Consider the following 19,059-nt stretch of genomic DNA (forward strand, 5'->3'; position numbering starts at 1 on the left):
TTCAAACGTGACAGTTTTACGTCTTTTCCAATTTGGATTCCTTTTATTTCTTTTTCTTCTCTGATCGCCATGGCTAGGCCTTCCAAAACTATGTTGAATAAAAGTGGTGAGAGTGAACATCCTTGTCTTGTTCCTGATCTTAGAGGGAATGCTTACAGTTTTTCACCATTGGGAATAATTTTGCTGTGATTTTGTCATGTATGGCCTTTATTAAGTTGGGGTATGTTCCCTCTGTATCCACATTCTGGAGAGTTTTTATCTGAAATGGGTGTTGAGTTTTGTCAAAAGCTTTTTCTGCATCTGTTAAGATGATCATACGGTTTTATTCTTCAGTTTGTTAACGTGATATATCAGATCGATTAATTTAACCTATGTTGAAGAGTCCTTGCAGCCCTGGGATAAATCCCACTCAATCATGGTGTCTGATTGTTTTAACGTGTTGTTGGATTTGGTTTGCTAGTATTTTTTTGAGGATTTTTGCATCCATGTTCATCAGTGATATTATCCTGTAATTTTCTTTTTTTATGGTATCTTTGGTTTTGGCATCAAGGTGCGGCCTCATAGAATGAGCTTGGGAGTGTTCCTTCCTCTGCCAAGTTTTTGAAATAGTTTGAGAAGGGTAGGTGTTAACTCTTCTCTAAATGCTTTTTAGAATTCACCTGTGAAGCTGTCTGGTCCTGGACTTTTGTTAGAAATTTTTATATTACTATTTACTAATTCTGATGATCTGTTCATATTTTCTGTTTCTTTCTGGTTCAGTCTTGGAAGGTTGTATCTTTCTAAGAATTTGTCCTTTTCTCTAGGTTGTCCATTTTATTGGCATATAGTTGTTCTAGTTAAACAATGAACTTTTGTTATATCTGGAATCCCTTGTTATAGGTTATGCATTATTACTATTACTTTACAAATAGACAACAGTTCATTCCAGCACCATTTAAAAAAATGTTTTCTCATTGATCCTTTTTTATGTTTTAATATTCTTTATTTTTTAGAGCAGTTTTAGGTTCATAGCAATATTGAACAGAGGGTTCTGAGATTTCCATTTAGCCCTTGCTTGCACACATACTTAGCCCCATCATCAACATCTGCCACCAGTGTAGTAAATCTTTGCAGTTGATGAACCTACATTGATACATCATTATTATCCAAAGTCTGTAGCTTACATTAGGTTTCACTCTTGGTGCTGTACATTCTATGGATTTGAAAAAGTATGCAAAGACGTATATCTACCATTATAGTATCATACAGAGTATTCTCACTGCCCTAAAAATGTTCTCTTCTTTGCCTATTCTTCCTCCCTCCCCACAACCTTTAGCAACCCATTGATATTTTGTATTATCTCTGTAGTTTTGCTTTTTTCAGAATTTCATATAGTTGGAATCATACAGATTATTATTTTCAGATTAGCTTTTTTCATTTAATAATGGGCATTTAAGTTTCCTCCATTTCTTTTGTCTCACTGATCTTTGATGCTTCCTCTGTCATTTATTGTATTCATACATTTATGAGGCCGGGAATCTTAACTGCCTCTTTTGTTTCATTAGTTCATTCCCTCCCCTCAACAAGTTCCATTTAATTAGAGTGAGGTAGGATAGCGTACCTGTACAACCACTCTAAAAGGATGTTTTGAGGATTAAAGAAATGATATTAAATGAAGAATATCATGGCACTTTTAACAAGTTGTCAGTGAATGTAAGTTGTTAAGGCAGTGATGAATAATTTCATATTACCTGTTAATAGATGATAAAACTCTTTCCAAAATTGTTTTAGTCATTTCGTGCATATTTCATTTCTGAGTTAACTGTAGGGATCCCTTACCTCCCTGCTCCACTAAAAATACATCCCAAGACAACTGCGGTAAATTGTGTAAGTTAATTTCAAGAAAGACTGGCAGTACTCAGTGTCCCCATTCAGAACCATGGTGTTTCTCTCCATCTGTTCAGGCTCTCCCTTTGTTTTGTAGGTTTACTAATGTTTTCTTCTTAAAGTTTCTGTATGTGTTTTCAGTAAAGCTATTTTTAGGTATTCTGCTCTTTGTTAATATGAGTGGAATCTTTTTTGTGTTACTTTTAAAATGAGTTGTTGCGGGAAGTTACATAGTCTTTTAGCATTTGTTGGTCTCTTTTTTCCCCCTTCATTCTACTTACAGATTATCAGATATTTGAATGTTTTGCTGTTTATTTGTTTGCTTGTGTGTTATCTTTTTTTTTTTTTTTCCCTGAAGATTGATTGCCATTGCTCTTTCATTGAAATGTTCTTTGGTTCCTTTTTCCCCTGACTTTTGTCATTTAGTTAAAAACAGATGACATAGCAAGAATTTACCAACCTAAGCGTTATGCTTTGTCACCCAAGACAACAATAACCTTGGCACATTTACTTGCTGCCCGTGAAGATCTGTCGAAGATCATCAGGACAAGTAGTGGATCCAGCCGGGAGAAGACAGCATGTGCCATTAATAAGGTTGGTTTTTCTTTTAATACAGTGGAGAAAGAATTTATAATAGCCTTGATTGATGTTTTTACAGATTTAATCCATTTTTCATCGCAGTGAACTCTTAGAAAAGAGAATCAGTTTAGGCTTACTAATGTTTTCTGTGTGCATGTTTATTTGAATTTCTGTATTCGTGAATCACAGTTTTATCTGAATTAGAGGAATTAAGAATTATTTTTATCAGTATCATTAGCCAGAATTATTTGCCTTCTTTCCAATAATCTTACCATTTTTTGTCAGTAAAAACTCTGTAGGAGTCATTTTGTATACTCACATGTACTCGTTAGATCTTTGGTACAGAGGAAAACGTATGTGCTTTGGAGTCATACAGGTTTGGGTTCACATCCGAACTCTTCTGTTTACTTAGAGAAATCACTTCTGCAATTTAGAAATTGCAAAATCTCTTGGATGTTCCATTTCCTGATTCAGAGTATAGGTCCATTTCTCTGACAGTGGTCTGAAATCAACTCAGAGTCTGAATTTTTTCCTTTACAACAGTGGCAGCAACAATAAGATAATTTAGAATGTTTATATCAGCTTGTCTAGTATATACTCTTCAGTTTGAGCACTCTATGACAAACTTAAGAGCCAAAAGTCAGAAGTATGGGAATTGGGTAATTTTACAATATCAATTCTCAGTGCAGTGAGAAAGGTGTCCTGTAGCAGGAGATGGTTGTATATAAAGTCGGTTTGCTAATTATTGTTAAGTTAGGCACCAGTGCTTGGGCCTTCCTGCTTCCATTTTAGATCAGCCTCCTCTATTCTGAAAGTGTTCTGATTTTAAATATGTTACTTTATATCATGCATCAAGGTCTTTCTGGATCAAGAGTTCTCTTAAGTGATATTGCCCGTCTCTTTTCTGAGTTTGTAATTGATAGTCTAATTATTTGAGGGCAATCTTATTATCAGATCTTGGAACAGCGTCCCTGTATATCCACCAACATTGAATGTTTGGTGGAGAGACCAATGAGGATAACCAAGAAAAGCTGCTTTTTGGATTTGGTAATTAGGACATTATTGCCGACTTTATAGTATACTTTGAAGAATATATGTGTACTTTGAAGCTTGTCCAACAGTGAGGAATTTGTACTTTTTTGTCTTCATTTATGATATAAAGTAGTAAAACATGATTTTGATTAGAGGATCAGGAAAGTAGAACACAACTGATTCATAGGTCATTTTGGCTGAGGCACATTTGGCTTTATCTTTACTGAAAGACACTAGCAGGAAATGATTTGCTTCCTATTGGTCTCTGTTCATGGACATATAAAATAGCTCCTTTCTACAGAAATTTAGGTACTTGAAGCAAACTCTTCCTTAGTTTATTCTGTGAAATACTATGAAGCATGGTTAAGGAAGTATATTGTCTTAATTTTTTTAATAATATAGTAACTAGTATCATTGAAAGTTAGCTTAAGTTTCTCATAAAAAAGGGAATAGTTCATTGAAAATCCTTATAGCTCTTTGCAGTTGATAACCTTCGTCTCTGCCTGTATTACACCCACGTGTTATCATATGTACTTCATACTTTGTTGAAATAAAATGTGCTTAGAAATAGTCTTTTATGAGATAATCTATTACCAAACCAGTGGCAATAGAAAGTCCAGAGTTGTGTGAGTGAATATGGAGTTAAGTTGTATAGGGTATGAAGTTTATGTACATTGTAAATGTTTTGCTAAAAAGTTTTCTTAGTGTGATGGGTACTACATTTGTTATAAAATTTACTAAAAACGTTTAAACAAGTTCTTAAGTTTCATACATATTCTCTCACACTGTTTAAAAAACAGCACATTGTGAGCAGTTTGTCACACATCACTTTTATATTTTCAATATTAGTTCATATTGCCATGTCTGGTACTTTCATGTCCTAAAATATTTGGCTTCTGTTTCTTTATTAGAACAATAACTTCAATGTTGCTTGCATCCTTTAAGTAAATTTTGACTTTTGCAATATTGGAAACTGAAAGAAAATATTTCTTTACACAGGTGCTGATGGGAAGGGTGCCTGACAGGGGAGGACGGCCGAATGAAATTGAACCACCACCCCCTGAGATGCCGCCTTGGCAAAAGAGACAGGAAGGCGGTGGAAGGGGTGGGTGGGGTGGGGGAGGTGGCAGAGGAGGTGGTGGGAGTGGGAGAGGTGGTGGAGGCGGGTGGGGAGGGGGAGGGGGAGGGGGGTGGGGCGGGGCCGGGGGAGGGGGTGGTAGAGGAGGAGGTTTCCAAGGCAGGGGAGATTATGGTGGGAGGGGAGATTATGGTGGAAGAGGAGGCTATGGAGGAAGAGGAGGCTATGGTGGAAGAGGTTACGGAGATCCGTATGGAGGAGGTGGTGGTGGATATAGAAGATACTAAAAGCCACAAAATTTAGATAGCAGTGCTTACTTCTTGATAGGTACATTAGGCATAGTATTCTAAATAACTACTTGAGTGTCATCTTTGAAGTAAACACCATGTTAGATTCCCTGATGGTATCATTCTTGAATTGGCTTGACTATGTAAAAGAACATTGTTTTATATTACTGTTTGATCTCTTAGACAAAGTGATGATTTTTTCCACACTCTGTGTACTCTTGAGCATGTTCTGTCTTTTTAAAAAAGAAAAAAAATGAGGAAAAAATATTTTTAAAAGTGTAAATATATTATTACCATCAAACTTGGAAAATGGAAAGTATTTTATTGTCATGATTGAATTTAGATTGTTACCTGTATTTTATTCAGGTCTGAGACACATAAATGACCCCACTTGTAGTGGAAAGGAATATAAACTTATTGCCTCATCTGTAGTCCTGTGGCTGTTTTGTATTTGTTAATTCTCTTTTACAAAATAGGAAAAGAGACTGATAATTGTCTTCAGTAAGTTGTCATGACTTGTGTTTTTCTTTTATTCTGAGCAATTCCTCTGGCCAGGTTTCTGTTAAAATTCCAATAATTGAAGCCCAAGTCTATTTTTTGCTACACATATTTATTTTCCAACTGGATTTGAAATCTGTATGATTTTGTTTGACAGAGCAGAATTAAAGACTGAGGTCAGAATTACTGTAAAGGAACAAAGACATGAACCAATTTTACATGGTGTTGTGAGAAAAATTTCTGCAAATTGGTTTCTTCATTTGTGGCATCGCTTTAGGTATCCAAATATTAAAAGGCAGGTTGCTCTGTGCCGTACAGGATTAGGACACTTATATCCAGTTTTATCGATCAAAGGTAGGGCCATGATATCCTTTGGTAATTATAATTCACAGTTAGATTTGGGAAACACAAGGTTACAGGATGTTTAAATGTGATTTGTTGGTTGGAGCAGTCAAAGGCTTGGGAATCAGGAGTTGTGAATTTAAATCATGGCACTAGCCCAGGGTGGGGGCTGTAGGCTTAAATGGCCATAGCTCTCAGAGATTAATTTGTCTTCTTTTTTCAAATGAGGAATGCGACACTTGAGCCTTCTCAGGTTGTTTTATAAAGACCTAAGTCCAAGTCCAATTTGTTGAGAGTTTATAGACGCCTGTTGTGAAAGGTGTAAAAGGTGGCCCAAGTAATGCATTTTTCTTATATAAAGAGAAAAAGATGTAGTCATATAAATTTTTTCAGTTCCACTTTAAAATCTGTAGACTCCTGGTGTAGTAACAACTTTCTGTAGTCTAACCAACTCAAAAGATAGAAAGCTGAGTACCTGTGGACAAATGGATTTGGCAGTGTTACTCTTGTTTTACAGTAAACCCCATGGTAAAATCTAAAATGTTAAAACTTTAAATATTGTGTATACCATAGTCTTGGACATGTCTTTTTCAAGCTAACCCTTCAAAGAAATTTGTTCAGGAGAGGAAAACATAAAATTATTTTATTTGTAAACTTAAAAAAGATTTATATTTATTGAAGAGAGAATTTCATTTGTGATAGTTGAAGAAAAAGTCTTTCCATATAAGGAGCTATGAACTCTGAAAAATGAATAACTTCAAAATATATAAGCAAAGACCGCTGGAGTAAAATATTTCAAAAAATTATTAGTTAAAACATTCATTTAAAAGCTTTAGATTTCTGTTTCATTTCTTTTCAGGAGCTTTAGTCACTGATACAGAATGGGTTTACAAGTACATTCAGCTTTTTTTTTAATCACTAATGGTAGAAAGATTAGTTTATTAATTTCTGTAGGATTTCTTTGTACCTGCATAAGCTTGCTGTTGGGTTATCTGCTTCTCACTGTAAATCTTATCCAAATTTAGCTCTTGGCTCCTGGAATCATGTTCAAGCTGGAACCACTCTTATTTGCACATTCTTAAAAACTTTACTTGAATGAAAAGTAAAGTGGTCCAGACCCTAATATCTTTTTCTTTCCTGTGGGGTGGAGTTTTCATGATAATCTTCTCTTAGCAAAAACTTCTTTTGTAGAAAATTACTCAGTAATATCTAGAATAGCAATAAGGTAATTTGGGGCTTAATGTTATAGGTCATAATGTGAAAATGCTTTATAAATTGAGTGCAGTCAAATGTAGAGTATGGTGAATGGCACTTATATGCTTCCTGAAATCTAACACTTTTTTCTGTGCTATTTCATCATCATTCTTTTTGCCTAGTTCTTAATTTTATTTTTTCCTGCCACCTCATTTTTCCTCCCCACTTTTCTTCTTCCTGCCTTGGTCTATCCTGTGGTACCTAATAGCACCTATAGACATTATTGGGAGTATCTAGATTAAAGAAGTAACTGATGTCTACCCATGCATAACTACCGTACCGTTACACATAAGCTCTCAAAGATGGAATGAGGTATTTCCTTTTAACCCGTTCCCTTGTTTTTTGCAGATCAAGGAAATCTTGCCTCACTAAACAAAAAAATGTTTTAAACCAAAACTATTTCATTACCTTTTTGTGTGTCAAAAGAAGGTATGGCTAACACCCAAAATATTTGAGATGGAAAATGTTCTGAGCAGTGATGCCATTTGTTCCTTGTCAGGGACACAGGGGTGGAAGTATTTGGAATGGGAATTGGAGACAAAGGAGGGGAGGTAGTTTAGTCTCTCCTCTTAAGGGGCAATTGTTATTGTAACTTGATTATTTTCTATGAAGTGTTGAAGTATTGAATTATTTTCTATGAAGATTTGAAAAGACACAAAAGGCAAAGGAGAAAAGGAAAGATACTTTGCATTTGAATGCAGAGTTCCAAAGCATAGCAAGGAGAGATAAGAAAGCCTTCCTCAGTGATCAATGCAAAGACATAGTAGAGGAAAACAATAGAATGGGAAAGACTAGAGATCTCTTCAAGAAAATTAGAGATACCAAGGGAATATTTCATGCAAAGATGGGCACAATAAAGGATAGAAATGATATGGACCTAACAGAAGTAGAAGATTTTAAGATGTGTTAACAATACACAAAAGAACTATACAAAAAAGATCTTCATGATCCAGATAACCACAATGGTGTGATGACACACCTAGAGCCAGACATCCTGGAATGTGAAGTCAAGTGGGCCTTGGGAAGCATCACTACCAACAAAGGTAGTGAAGGTGATGGAATTCCAGCTGAGCTATTTTAAATACTAAAAGATGATGCTGTTAAAGTGTTGCAGTCAATATGCCAGCAAGTTTGGAAAACTCAGCAGTGGCCACAAGACTGGAAAAGGTCAGTTTTCATTCCAATCCCAAAGAAAGGTAATGCCAAAGAATGTTCAAACTACTGCACAATTGCACTCATCCTACACACTAGCAAAGTAATGCTCAAAATTCTCCAAGCCAGGCTTCAACAACACATGAACCATGAAATTCCAGATGTGCAAGGTGGATTTAGAAAAGGCAGACGAACCAGACGTCAAGTTGACAACATCCGTTGGATCATAGAAAAAGCCAGAGAGTTCCAGAAAAACATCTGCTTTATTGATTACGCCAAAGCCTTTGACTGCGTGCTGCTGCTGCTAAGTTGTCTCAGTCGTTTCCAACTCTGTGCGACCACGTAGACAGAAGCCCAGCAGGCTCCCCCGTCCCTGGGATTCTCCAGGCAAGAACACTGGAGTGGGTTGCCATTTCCTTCTCCAATGCAGAAAAGTGAAAGTGAAGTCACTCAGTCCTGTCCGACTCTTTGTGACCCCATGGACTGTAGCCTACCAGGCTCCTCCGTCCATGGGATTTCCCAGGCAAGAGTACTGGAGTGGGGTGCCATTGCCTTCTCCGTTTGACTGGGTGGAGCACAACAAACTGTGGAAAATTATTCAAGAGATGGGAATACCAGACCACCTGACCTGCCTTCTGAGAAATCCATATGCAGGTCAAGAAGCAACAGTTAGAACTGGACATGGAACAACAGACTGGTTCCAAATAGGAAAAGGAGTACGTCAAGGCTGTATATTGTCACCCTGCTTATTTAACTTATATGCAGAGTACATCATAAGAAATGCTGGACTGGATGAAGCACAAGCTGGAATCAAGATGGCTGGGAGAAATATCAATAACCTCGGATATGCAGATGACACCACCCTTATGGCAGAAAGTGAACAGGAACTAAAAAGCCTGTTGAAGAAAGTGAAAGAGGAGAATGAAAAAGTTGGGTTAAAACCCAACATTCAGAAAACTAAGATCATGGCATCTGGTCCCATCACTTCATGGCAAATAGATAGGGAAACAATGGAAGCAGTGACAGACTTTATTTTCTTGGGCTCCAAAATCACTCCAGATGGTGATTGCAACCATGAAATTAAAAGATGCTTACTCCTTGGAAGGAAAGTTAGGACCAACCTAGACAGCATATTAAAAAGCAGAGACATTACTTTGCCAGCAAAGGTCCATAGTCAAAGCTATGGTTTTTCCAGTGGTCATGTATGGATGTGAGAGTTGGACTGTGAAGAAAGCTGAGCACCGAAGAGCTGATGCTTTTGAACTGTGGTGTTGAAGAAGACTCTTGAGGGTCCCTTGGACTGCAAGGAGATCCAACTAGTCCATCCTAAAGGAAATCAGTCCTGGGTGTTCTTTGGAGAGACTGATGTTGAAGCTGAAACTCCTCAAGGCTTGACTTAGGCTACCTGATGTGAAGAACTGACTCATTTGAAAAGACCCTGATGCTGGGAGATTGAAGGCCTGAGGAAAAGGGGATGAGAGAGGATGAGATGGTTGGATGGCATCACTAACTCAATGGACGTGAGTATAAGTAAGCTCTGGGAGTTGGTGATGGACAGGGAAGCCTGGCATGCTGCAGTCCATGGGGTCGCAAGAGTTGGACACGACTGAGGGACTCAACTGAACTGAACTGATTAATGCATTCCACTATGGAGTGTGAGTAACTAGAGTCCATCCCCCTGTTCCCCTTCTTTGGTCTAGTTAAACAAAAGTTGCCTGGGGATTAAGGAAAATTCATGGCTATCTTTAATTACTCTAAATGATCACTAATCATGAGCACAAATGAATTGCTCTGGGTGATCTGTACACTAGATTGAACAATCCTTTACCAGTTCCATCCACAGTTTCAAAGTTTCTCTTTTCTTGCTAGTTTTCTTAGAATTGTGGATTTAAAGATGAAAGCCATAGAGAAATGACCACCTCAGACTTGTCTCCTTCATGTTAAGTGTTTATAGACTTAATATTTGGGGATCATATTTGGAGATCACTGTCATTATGGAATAAGGTGGGAAATGATTGAATATTTCTGTATGTTACTAGTTCATGTTACATATTTAGAAAAATGTATACTGAGTAATTAGTTGCTTTGCTTTTCCTTTCAGGACGCCTGGTTTGGTTAATAGAATTAGGGAGTGGTCTCAGCTGTTGATTATAGTAAAAATTCAGATGATGCATCTACATGTTTATGAACTAGAAGAAACACAGGACATCTTTGTTGTAGGGAGTCTACTGTCTTTTATCATATAAATATTACACAAAAACTTACATTAGGTATCAAAAAAAAAAACCACCTTTACAATCTGTACATTTGTTTTTTTTTCCTTGCAGTTCTTTTACATTATACATCTTTAAACGGAAATTCACAAGTGCCCAGTAAAACAGCAAATCAATTACCAAAGAAAAGAAGTGACACTGTTGTTAATGAAACAAGATTTGTCCCTGTTTTGACGGATAAATATATGCCCAAAGTTATTTCAAGTTGATACAAGATACACAAATTTGTACTGTAGGCTTGACAAAAAATTTGTTCCAGATTATTTCTGTAGATTCCACTAATCCCACATTGCTCAGAGCAAATAATACTGATTTATACACTATACTTCTTTGGCCCTTGCTGGACTGTAAAGACTTGTGGAGAAACTACTGCTTCCTGTCCATTTCAGTGATAAATTCTGGAAGGCCTGAGACCTTCTAGCCATGTTAATTAGACTGCCATGTTAATTAGACTAAGGAGACGGTGACCTTTTGAATTCCTCTAGATTACAAATTATTTACATACACTAACCTGGGCTCTGTATTTTGGATGGGATATAAGAGTGAAAAAAATTCAATGGTGTTTTATAACTCCGCATAAAGAAATTGAGCTCTACTGTCTTTGGTTTGTATCAGAGGAGATGAATAAGTAAAGTATTTTAAGGATAACTATAAACTCATTTGTTCGATATAAGGTAAGTAGCAAAGTACTTTATACACGATTATATACCAAGTAGTGGACCTAAACAGCCCTGCCATGGGGATTTCTGAGTTTGGATGTAGAAAAAGGTAAATTTGTGTGTACAGTGCTTTTTTAAAACACTAAACACTAAGTGAAAGCTAGTCATTTGCTTTTTCACTAAAGCTCAGTACAAGGGGGTATGCAAATAGGAACTGGTCTTTCATGAAAGAAACTTCTTAAATGGTCTGAATCCTCCCAGGAAACTATACTGCATATATAGTTTGTTTCTGACTAAGACTTGGTGTTGCCAGTTTGGAACTTTTGGTTGTTGAGATTATATTCTTGGCAGTTGGTCAGCTTGTGTATGAATTTTAAGTTAGCTCGGCATCAGGCATCCAAGCATGGAAGGTTAAGTTCATGGGCAAAAGAAAAGGATCATATGAATTTTTTTAGAGAGAAATAGAGGCTGACAGAGAAGTTTGTGGACAGTTGCCCAGATAATTAATCGAGCCCATTTATCATTAACCTTCATTAATAGAAAACTCACAGGACTCTTGTGATTTTGCCAAACAATATAATTTGCATTATAAGTAATTTCTTATATTGTAACAAACTGAACTTTGTGAATTTGTATACATGACCAAAAGTCTAAATCACTTCCACATCTGAAGGAGAAAACAGAATTCCAAGCCACATGCATGTCTGATGTTGTATATATACAATATGTACATATGTACATGCTGTCAGCTATTACTGAAACCTCTCATCCAGTTAGCTTATTCTAAATAGTATTAATAGTGAAGACAGTACAAGCACAAATTCAGTTCAAAAAAGTTACTTCAAAAGAAATGGCACATGTAAGTTAAACAGACTTTTTTTAAAAAAGGTATAAATTCTTAATTATATCCATTGTAGATTATGTAAGGGGCAAATGTTTGTGTTATATTTATTTTAGCCAATTAGCCAGCCATGTATGAGGTGGTAATAGCCACGTTTCCAGGTACTTAATTTGGCTATTTTATCATGATTGTGAGACTAAAATTGAGTTGACTTGTAATTGGATGATGTCATGTTGTTTAATAGCTCCTTCCTGCCCCCCATCCCCAAATTTATGGCTACATCTCTAGAAGTCCTCTTCTAGATAGATATCCTTCTTTGTGTAAGAATATAGTGAGGAAGGAAGGGAAAAGGCAAATTGATTAGATCTGAGGTAGTGAAGTGGGAACCAGATTCGTAAAGAATGCTGAAATACAGAGGAAGTGATTTTCCTTTTGGAATGTGGGTATTTTTCCATCATAAGCAAGTTTTGGATGGAACAATGCCTGAGAAAAAGCCAGGGAAGGAAACATTCATTTTCCAGGGATTTTAGTTCTAAGGAAGAAGCAGCTGGACAGGTCATGTAGAAGAAGCTACCTTGTCAGAAAACTATAGTCATGTTTTTACCATGCTTTTGATATTAGTCCCAAGGGGAGAAAGTTTGTGGAATGAATGGCAAATATTTTGCATTCTTCAGCTTTCCTCCCTTTGATTCAACTGACTGGAAGAGAAAACCTTACTGCACAGTAAGAATCTTTTAAGTAAAAAAGTAGCTCCTTTTCTTTAAAGTACCCCTTTTTAAAGCCAGTCAGTCTAAGGTTCTCCAGGTCTTTGTGTTGAGGTTTAGGAAATGAGATCTCTGATATACTCTACAGTTTGTGTTTCTTGAGTTTCTGAGCTAAGAACAGTCACCCTGCTCCATCTGAGCCAATACATGATTGTTTCTTGCAAGTTGGAGGGTTTCTATCTTCTTTTGTGCATATTTCAGTTGGATCTTTAGAGCATTATTATTTGCTTTCAGGGTATTTATTTCCTAAAAGAAAAGGAGAATGAGGTATGTTAATAAAGCAGCAGTAAATGGCAGATTAGTTACATCAGGAGTACTACACTTGACTGGCATCTTTTCACTGTAGCTGCGAAACTGTTTTCAAGGTAGTTATTTTGCCCTGAATAAAAGCTCACAGTTAAATACTTATCAAATGATCATGTGTATCAGTTTTATTATATCACATCTTTGTTATATCAAAGATGTGAGGGGCTAACAGGCAGAATAAACCATTCATGGGCAATAGATGGATAATAAGAAAATCTTTGAATATTGTGTAGCAGACCAAAATATGGCAGAAAAAGCCTTGGTCAGGTTTGAGGTATGAAAGCAATGACTTTGGAATATACTCTGTGCTATTACAGTTCACATAGGAAATTACATACATTATCACGTACTACATATTTTCTTCTCCAAGTCATTGAAAACTAACAGACTTGATAAAGGAGAGAATTTTATCCCATCCCCTTAAACTGGTATTTAATTATCTAATTTGCAGTGATTTGGTTATAGAGGCAGCCATTGATTCCAATGTTACAAATAGAAATTCAGTTTTTATATGGCTGAGTAATATTTCATTGTGCATATGTATTGATATATGTATATGCATTTACACACACATCTTTATCAATTCATCTGTTGGTGGGCACACAGGTTGCTTCCATATCTTGACTATTTAATACTGCAGACACTGGGGTGCATGTATCTCTTTGAATTAGTGTTTTCATTTTCTTTGGATATATACCCAGGAGTGGAATTACTAATCAAATGGTAGTTCTTTTTTCAGTCTTTTGAGAAATCGCCATAGTGTTTTCTGTAGTGGCTATACCAATTTTCATTCCTACCAACTGTGTACAAGGATTCCTTATTTCTGCACATCTTCACCAGCACTTGTTATTTTCTTGATCACAGTCATTCTAACAGGTATGAGATGATATCTCATTGTGGTTTTGATTTTCACTTCTCTGATTAGTGACATGGAACATCTTTTCATGTTCCTATCAGCCATTTGTATGTTTTGGGGAAAAAACCCATTTAGTTCTGGTTTTTAGATTTTGTTGTTGGTATTGAGTTGTATGAGTTATTTACATATTTTAAAGAACCCCTTATTGGATATATCATTTGCAGATATCTTCTCCCATGCAGTAGGTTACCTTTTCATTTTATTGATGGTTTCCTTACTATGCAAAAGCTTAGTTAATGTAGTCCCATTTGTTGATGTTTGGTTTTGGTGTCATGTCCAAAAATTCACTGCCAAAGACCAATGAGAAAGAGCTGCTTCCCTACTTTTTTTTTCCCCTAGGAGTTTCATAGTATCAGGCCTCATGTTTGTCTCTGATCCATTCTGAGTTAATTTTTATGAGAGGTAGAAGATGGGGGTCGAATTTCATTGCTCTGCATGTGCTGATCCAGTTTTCCCAACACTATTTGTGAAGAGACTATCCTTTTTGCCTTGGGTGGTGCTCTGGGCTCTGTTGTCAAGTATTAGTTCACTGTATCAGTTCAGTTCAGTCGCTCAGTCGTGTCTGACTCTTTGCGACCCCATGAATCACAGCACACCAGGCTTCCCTGTCCATCACCAACTCCCGGAGTTCACTCAGATTCACGTTCATCGAGTCAGTGATTGCCATCCAGCCATCTCATCCTCTGTCGTCCCCTTCTCCTGCCCCCAATCCCTCCCAGCATCAAAGTCTTTTCCAGTGAGTCAACTCTTCGCATGAGGTGGCCAAAGTATTGGAGTTTCAGCTTTAGCATCATTCCTTCCAAAGAAATCCCAAGGCTGATCTCCTTCAGAATGGACTGGTTGGATCTCCTTGCAGTCCAAGGGACTCTCAAGAGTCTTCCCCAACACCACAGTTCAAAAGCATCAATTCTTCAGCACTCAGCCTTCTTCACAGTCCAACTCTCACATCCATACATGACCACAGGAAAAACCATAGCCTTGACTAGACGGACCTTAGTCGGCAAAGTCATGTCTCTGCTTTTGAATATGCTATCTAGGTTGGTCATAACTTTTCTTCCAAGGACTAAGCATCTTTTAATTTCATGGCTGCAGTCACCATCTGCAGTGATTTACACAGGTTTAATTCTGGGCTGTTGTCAGTTCCACTGGTCTATGTGTCTGTTTTTGTGCCAGTACCATAGTGTTTTTACTACTGTAGCTTTGTAGTATATAACTTGAAATTAGGAAGTGTGGTACCTCCAGCTTCTTTCATCAGGATTACTTAGGTTATTCATAGTCTTCTGTTGTTCCATACAAATGTTAGGACTTTTTTTCTCTTTCTGTGAAGAATTCATTGGTATTCTGATTCAATCTGTAGATTGCTTTGAGTAGTATGGGCATTTTAACAGTCCTTTTAAAAAATTGACTTTATTTACAATGTCATGTTAGTTTCTGCTATAAGCAAAGTGATTCGGTTATACACATATATATTCTTTTTTATATTCTTTTCCATTATGGTTTGTCACTGGATATTGACTATAATGCTCTGTGCTACACAGTAGGACCTTGTTGTTTATCTAATCTATATGTAATAGTTTACACCTGTTAATTCCAAACTTCCATCCCATCCTTCCCCCACCCTCTCCCTTGGCAACCACAGGTCTGTTCTCTTATGTTTATAGGTCTTCTCTGTTTCATGGATAAATTCATTTAGGTCATATTTTAGACACCACTGCTGCTGCTAAGTCGCTTCAGTCGTGTCCAACTCTGCAACCCCATAGGTGGCAGCCCACCAGGCTCCCCCGTCCCTGGAATTCTCCAGGCAAGAACACTGGAGTGGGTTGCCATTTCCTTCTCCAGTGCATGAAAGTGAAGTTGCTCAGTCGTGTCTGACTCTTCACGACCCCATGGACTGCAGCTTACCAGGCTCCTCGGCCCATGGGATTTTCCAGGGAAGAGTACTGGAGTGGGTTGCCATTGCCTTCTTCATTAGATGCCACATATAAGTGAAATTTTTTTTTTGTTTTTCTGACTGACTTCATTTAGCTATGATAATCTTTAGGTCCATCCAAATAGCATTACACACACCCACACTCACCCACCCACACCACACACACCCCCATCTTTATCCATTTCTCTGTCAATGGATACTTAGGTTGCTTCTAGGACCTGTTATAAGTAGTGCTGCTGTAAGGTGGTACTTCATTGCAGTTTTGATTTTCATTTCTCTAATAATTGTCTCATGATGGTGAGCATCTTTTCATTTGCCTGTTGGGCATCTGTATGTCTTCCTTGAAAGAATTTAGGTCCTCTGCCAGACATTTCAACAGTCTCAATTCTTCTATCCATGAACACAGCATGTCTTTCCATTTGTGTCTTGGGTTTCTTTCTTCAAAGTCTTCTGTTTTCCTTGTATAAATCTTTCATTTCCTTGGTTAAATTTATTCCTAAATATTTTGTTTCTGATGCTGTTGGAAACAGGGAAGTTCTTTTTCAGATGTTTCATCCTTAGTGTGTAGAAACACAACTGATTTCTGTAAGCTGGTTTTGTATCCTGCAGTTTAACTGAAAATGTTAGCTGCAACAGTTTTGTTTGTTGATGTTTAATCTTTGGGGTTTTTCTATATATGGACTCATCATCTGCAAGTAGTGACACTTTTGCTGTTACTTTTCTGATTTGGATGCTTTATTTTCTTGTCTTGCCTAATTGCTTTAGCTAAGACTTTCAGTACTTGAAAAAGTGGTGAGAGTGGGCATCTTCATCTTGTTCTTAGTCTTGGTAGAAAAGCTTTGAAATTTTCTCCACTGAGTATAATGTTAGCTGTCAGTTATATATGGCCCTTACTATGTTGAGGTATATTCCTTTTATCCAGTCTGAGCAGGGTTTTTATCATGAAAGAATGTTGTATTCTGTCAAATGTTTTTTGTATCTGTTGAGATGACCACATGATTTTTCTTTGATTTTACTAATGTGATACAGTACATATATTGATTTGCATATGTTGAACTGTCTTTGCATCCTAAGAAATAAATCCCATTTTTCATAGTGTATAGCATCTTTTTGATGTGTTCTTAAAAAAATCAGGTTGCTAATATTTTGTTGAGAATTTTTGCATGTATACTTGCCAGTAACATAGGTCTGTAGTTTGTGTTTCTTAGTGTTCTTATCTGACTTCGGTATTAGGGTAAAACTACCCTGATGGTTTGAAAGTATTCTATTTTTTAGGCGGCTTTTAAGAAGGACCAGTGTTAATTCTTTGAGTGTTGGGTAGAATTTGCCAGTGAAGCCGTCTGATCCTGGGTTCTCTGTGTTGGGAGGATTTTGACTACTGAGTCAATGCCTTTGCTTGTTATTGGTCTGTTTAGATTTTCTGTTTTTTTCTGGATTCAGTCTTGGTCATTTCTGAAAATTTATACATTTGTTCTAGATTATCTAATATGGTGGCATATTCATAAGTTTCTTATGGGTCTGTGGATTTGTGCAGTAACAGCTGTAATGTTGCCTTTTGTTTTTTTAATTTTACATATTGAAGCTTCTCTGTTTTTCTTAGTGTGAATAAAGGTTTGGCAGTTTCACCTTTGGTTAGTGGGCCTGAAGTTTTGGTTCATGATGGTGCAACTTTTTTTTTTAAGGCAAACAGTCTTGCTTAAATGATTATTCACAACTGTCAATTTTGTTCACCTTTTTTTTTTTTTTTTCTGGTCTCTCTCTTTCTTCCTGATAGCAGTGAATCAGCATGGAGTAGGCTAACCAACTCCCTTGGCTTCACAGCCCTCTCTGAGGTCCTGTGTAGTACTTTGTGAAGGCCAGGTGGGTAGAAGTCTACTGGGTGTTGTGGTATAAGAAGCACAGTCACTTTTGTTTATGAATGACCAATATGGTTGTAAATAAAAGGGGAGATTTAAAAAGGAGTGACACACTACCATGATGCCAGCGTCCCTGGGTTTTGAGACTTTGATTCTCGTGTTCTTACCTTGCTTATACTGTACTGATTACCCCCCAAAATATGGGGGTGAGCTGAGATACATGAGTTACTTATCGTAAATTACCTAGATAGCTGACTGTTAGCTACTACGTAGTACTGAGTATTTGCTATGTGCAGGGTAACTGTGTTGTTTAGTCATGTCAGACTCTTTTGCAACCCCATGGGACTTCAGCCTGCCAGATTCTTCTTGCCTGAGAAAGCCCATTGACAGAGGAGTGGGGTGGATTGCAATTTCCTTCTCGAAGGGATCGTTCTGACCCACAGATCAAACCTTCATCTCCTGCATTGGCAGGCGGATTTTCACTGAGCCACCAGGGAAGCCCCAGGTACTGTGTTATATGATGATAGAGGTGGGTATAGTATCAGACTGGTGATCTGAATCTAAGAGGCATTGTATTTTCTGTTGTCCTCAGCTGGTTTAGAGGTATAAATATACTTATTGGCAGTCCACTCCAGTATTCTTGCCTAGGGAATCCTGTGGACAGAGGAGCCTGGTGGGCTGCTGTCCATAGGGTCGCATAGAGTCAGACACAACTGAAGCAACTTAGCAGCAGCAACAGCAGCATACTTACAATATTAATATGTATTGTACATTATTTTAATATTACATATTATTTTAAATACTCTAAGGATAAAAATAGAGTTTACATGCTCTGGTATTACTGGGTGGGAATTAGTTCTGGACCTAACTCACTTATCTGAAATCTTTCTACCACTCACTCCTTGCAGCAAGAAGTCATTGTTGCTACCTACATTACTCCTTTTCATGGGCATGTAAAATGTCAGGATCTGAAGCAAGCTGTAGAGAGCATGGACAGCTTCTGGCTCTCTCTATTTTAGAGAGGACCAAACAAGTCACAGAGTGTAATAGCAGCAGTAAGAAATAGTTTGGATTAGGAGCCCAGATGTTTGTCACCAAGACTGAGATTCTTTCTACTCTATCAAGTTCACTTTTCAAAGTTTCTTTCATTGTTCTTAAAAGTTGATTCTGGCCATTTTACCCCTAGGGAGAGCTCAGGGTAGCCCACATTGTGCCACCTTCTGTTTCTTAAAGCATGTCCTAAATATTCTGAGTGAGAGTACTTTTCATCTGGAAAATCAAGTGTGTGCCTCCTAATATTATGTTCTTTGTTCTAGGCACCAAACCAAGAGTTTCACAGACATCATCTAACTTGTTTCTTTGATTCAGTTCCTGGGGGTCTAACAGGGAAGGTGCAACACTGAGGACCAGGTAGGGAGTCCTGAAA

General features: G+C 37.3%; 2 protein-coding genes across 6 annotated transcripts in view; one reads left to right on the forward strand and one right to left on the reverse strand.

The window, feature by feature from the left end:
- The window catches only part of FAM98B (family with sequence similarity 98 member B), a 33,181-nt gene extending 27,838 nt beyond the window's left edge, over nucleotides 1-5,343 (forward strand). Inside the window, exons 7-8 of the mRNA XM_027971662.3 lie at nucleotides 2,293-2,460; nucleotides 4,477-5,343. Coding sequence (XP_027827463.1) covers nucleotides 2,293-2,460; nucleotides 4,477-4,842 — 534 coding nt within the window. The 3' untranslated portion in view covers nucleotides 4,843-5,343. The remainder of the gene's footprint in view (nucleotides 1-2,292; nucleotides 2,461-4,476) is intronic.
- Nucleotides 5,344-10,298: 4,955 nt separating this feature from the next.
- Nucleotides 10,299-19,059, reverse strand: part of RASGRP1 (RAS guanyl releasing protein 1) — a 179,346-nt gene continuing 170,585 nt past the window's right edge. For all 5 annotated transcript variants that reach the window (XM_060418579.1, XM_042252251.2, XM_042252250.2 and 2 more), the window contains one exon: nucleotides 10,299-12,871. In XM_060418579.1, coding sequence (XP_060274562.1) covers nucleotides 12,737-12,871 — 135 coding nt within the window. In that variant the 3' untranslated portion in view covers nucleotides 10,299-12,736. The remainder of the gene's footprint in view (nucleotides 12,872-19,059) is intronic.

This window comes from Ovis aries, chromosome 7 (assembly GCF_016772045.2).
Source record: "Ovis aries strain OAR_USU_Benz2616 breed Rambouillet chromosome 7, ARS-UI_Ramb_v3.0, whole genome shotgun sequence".
Lineage (NCBI taxonomy): Eukaryota > Metazoa > Chordata > Mammalia > Artiodactyla > Bovidae > Ovis > Ovis aries.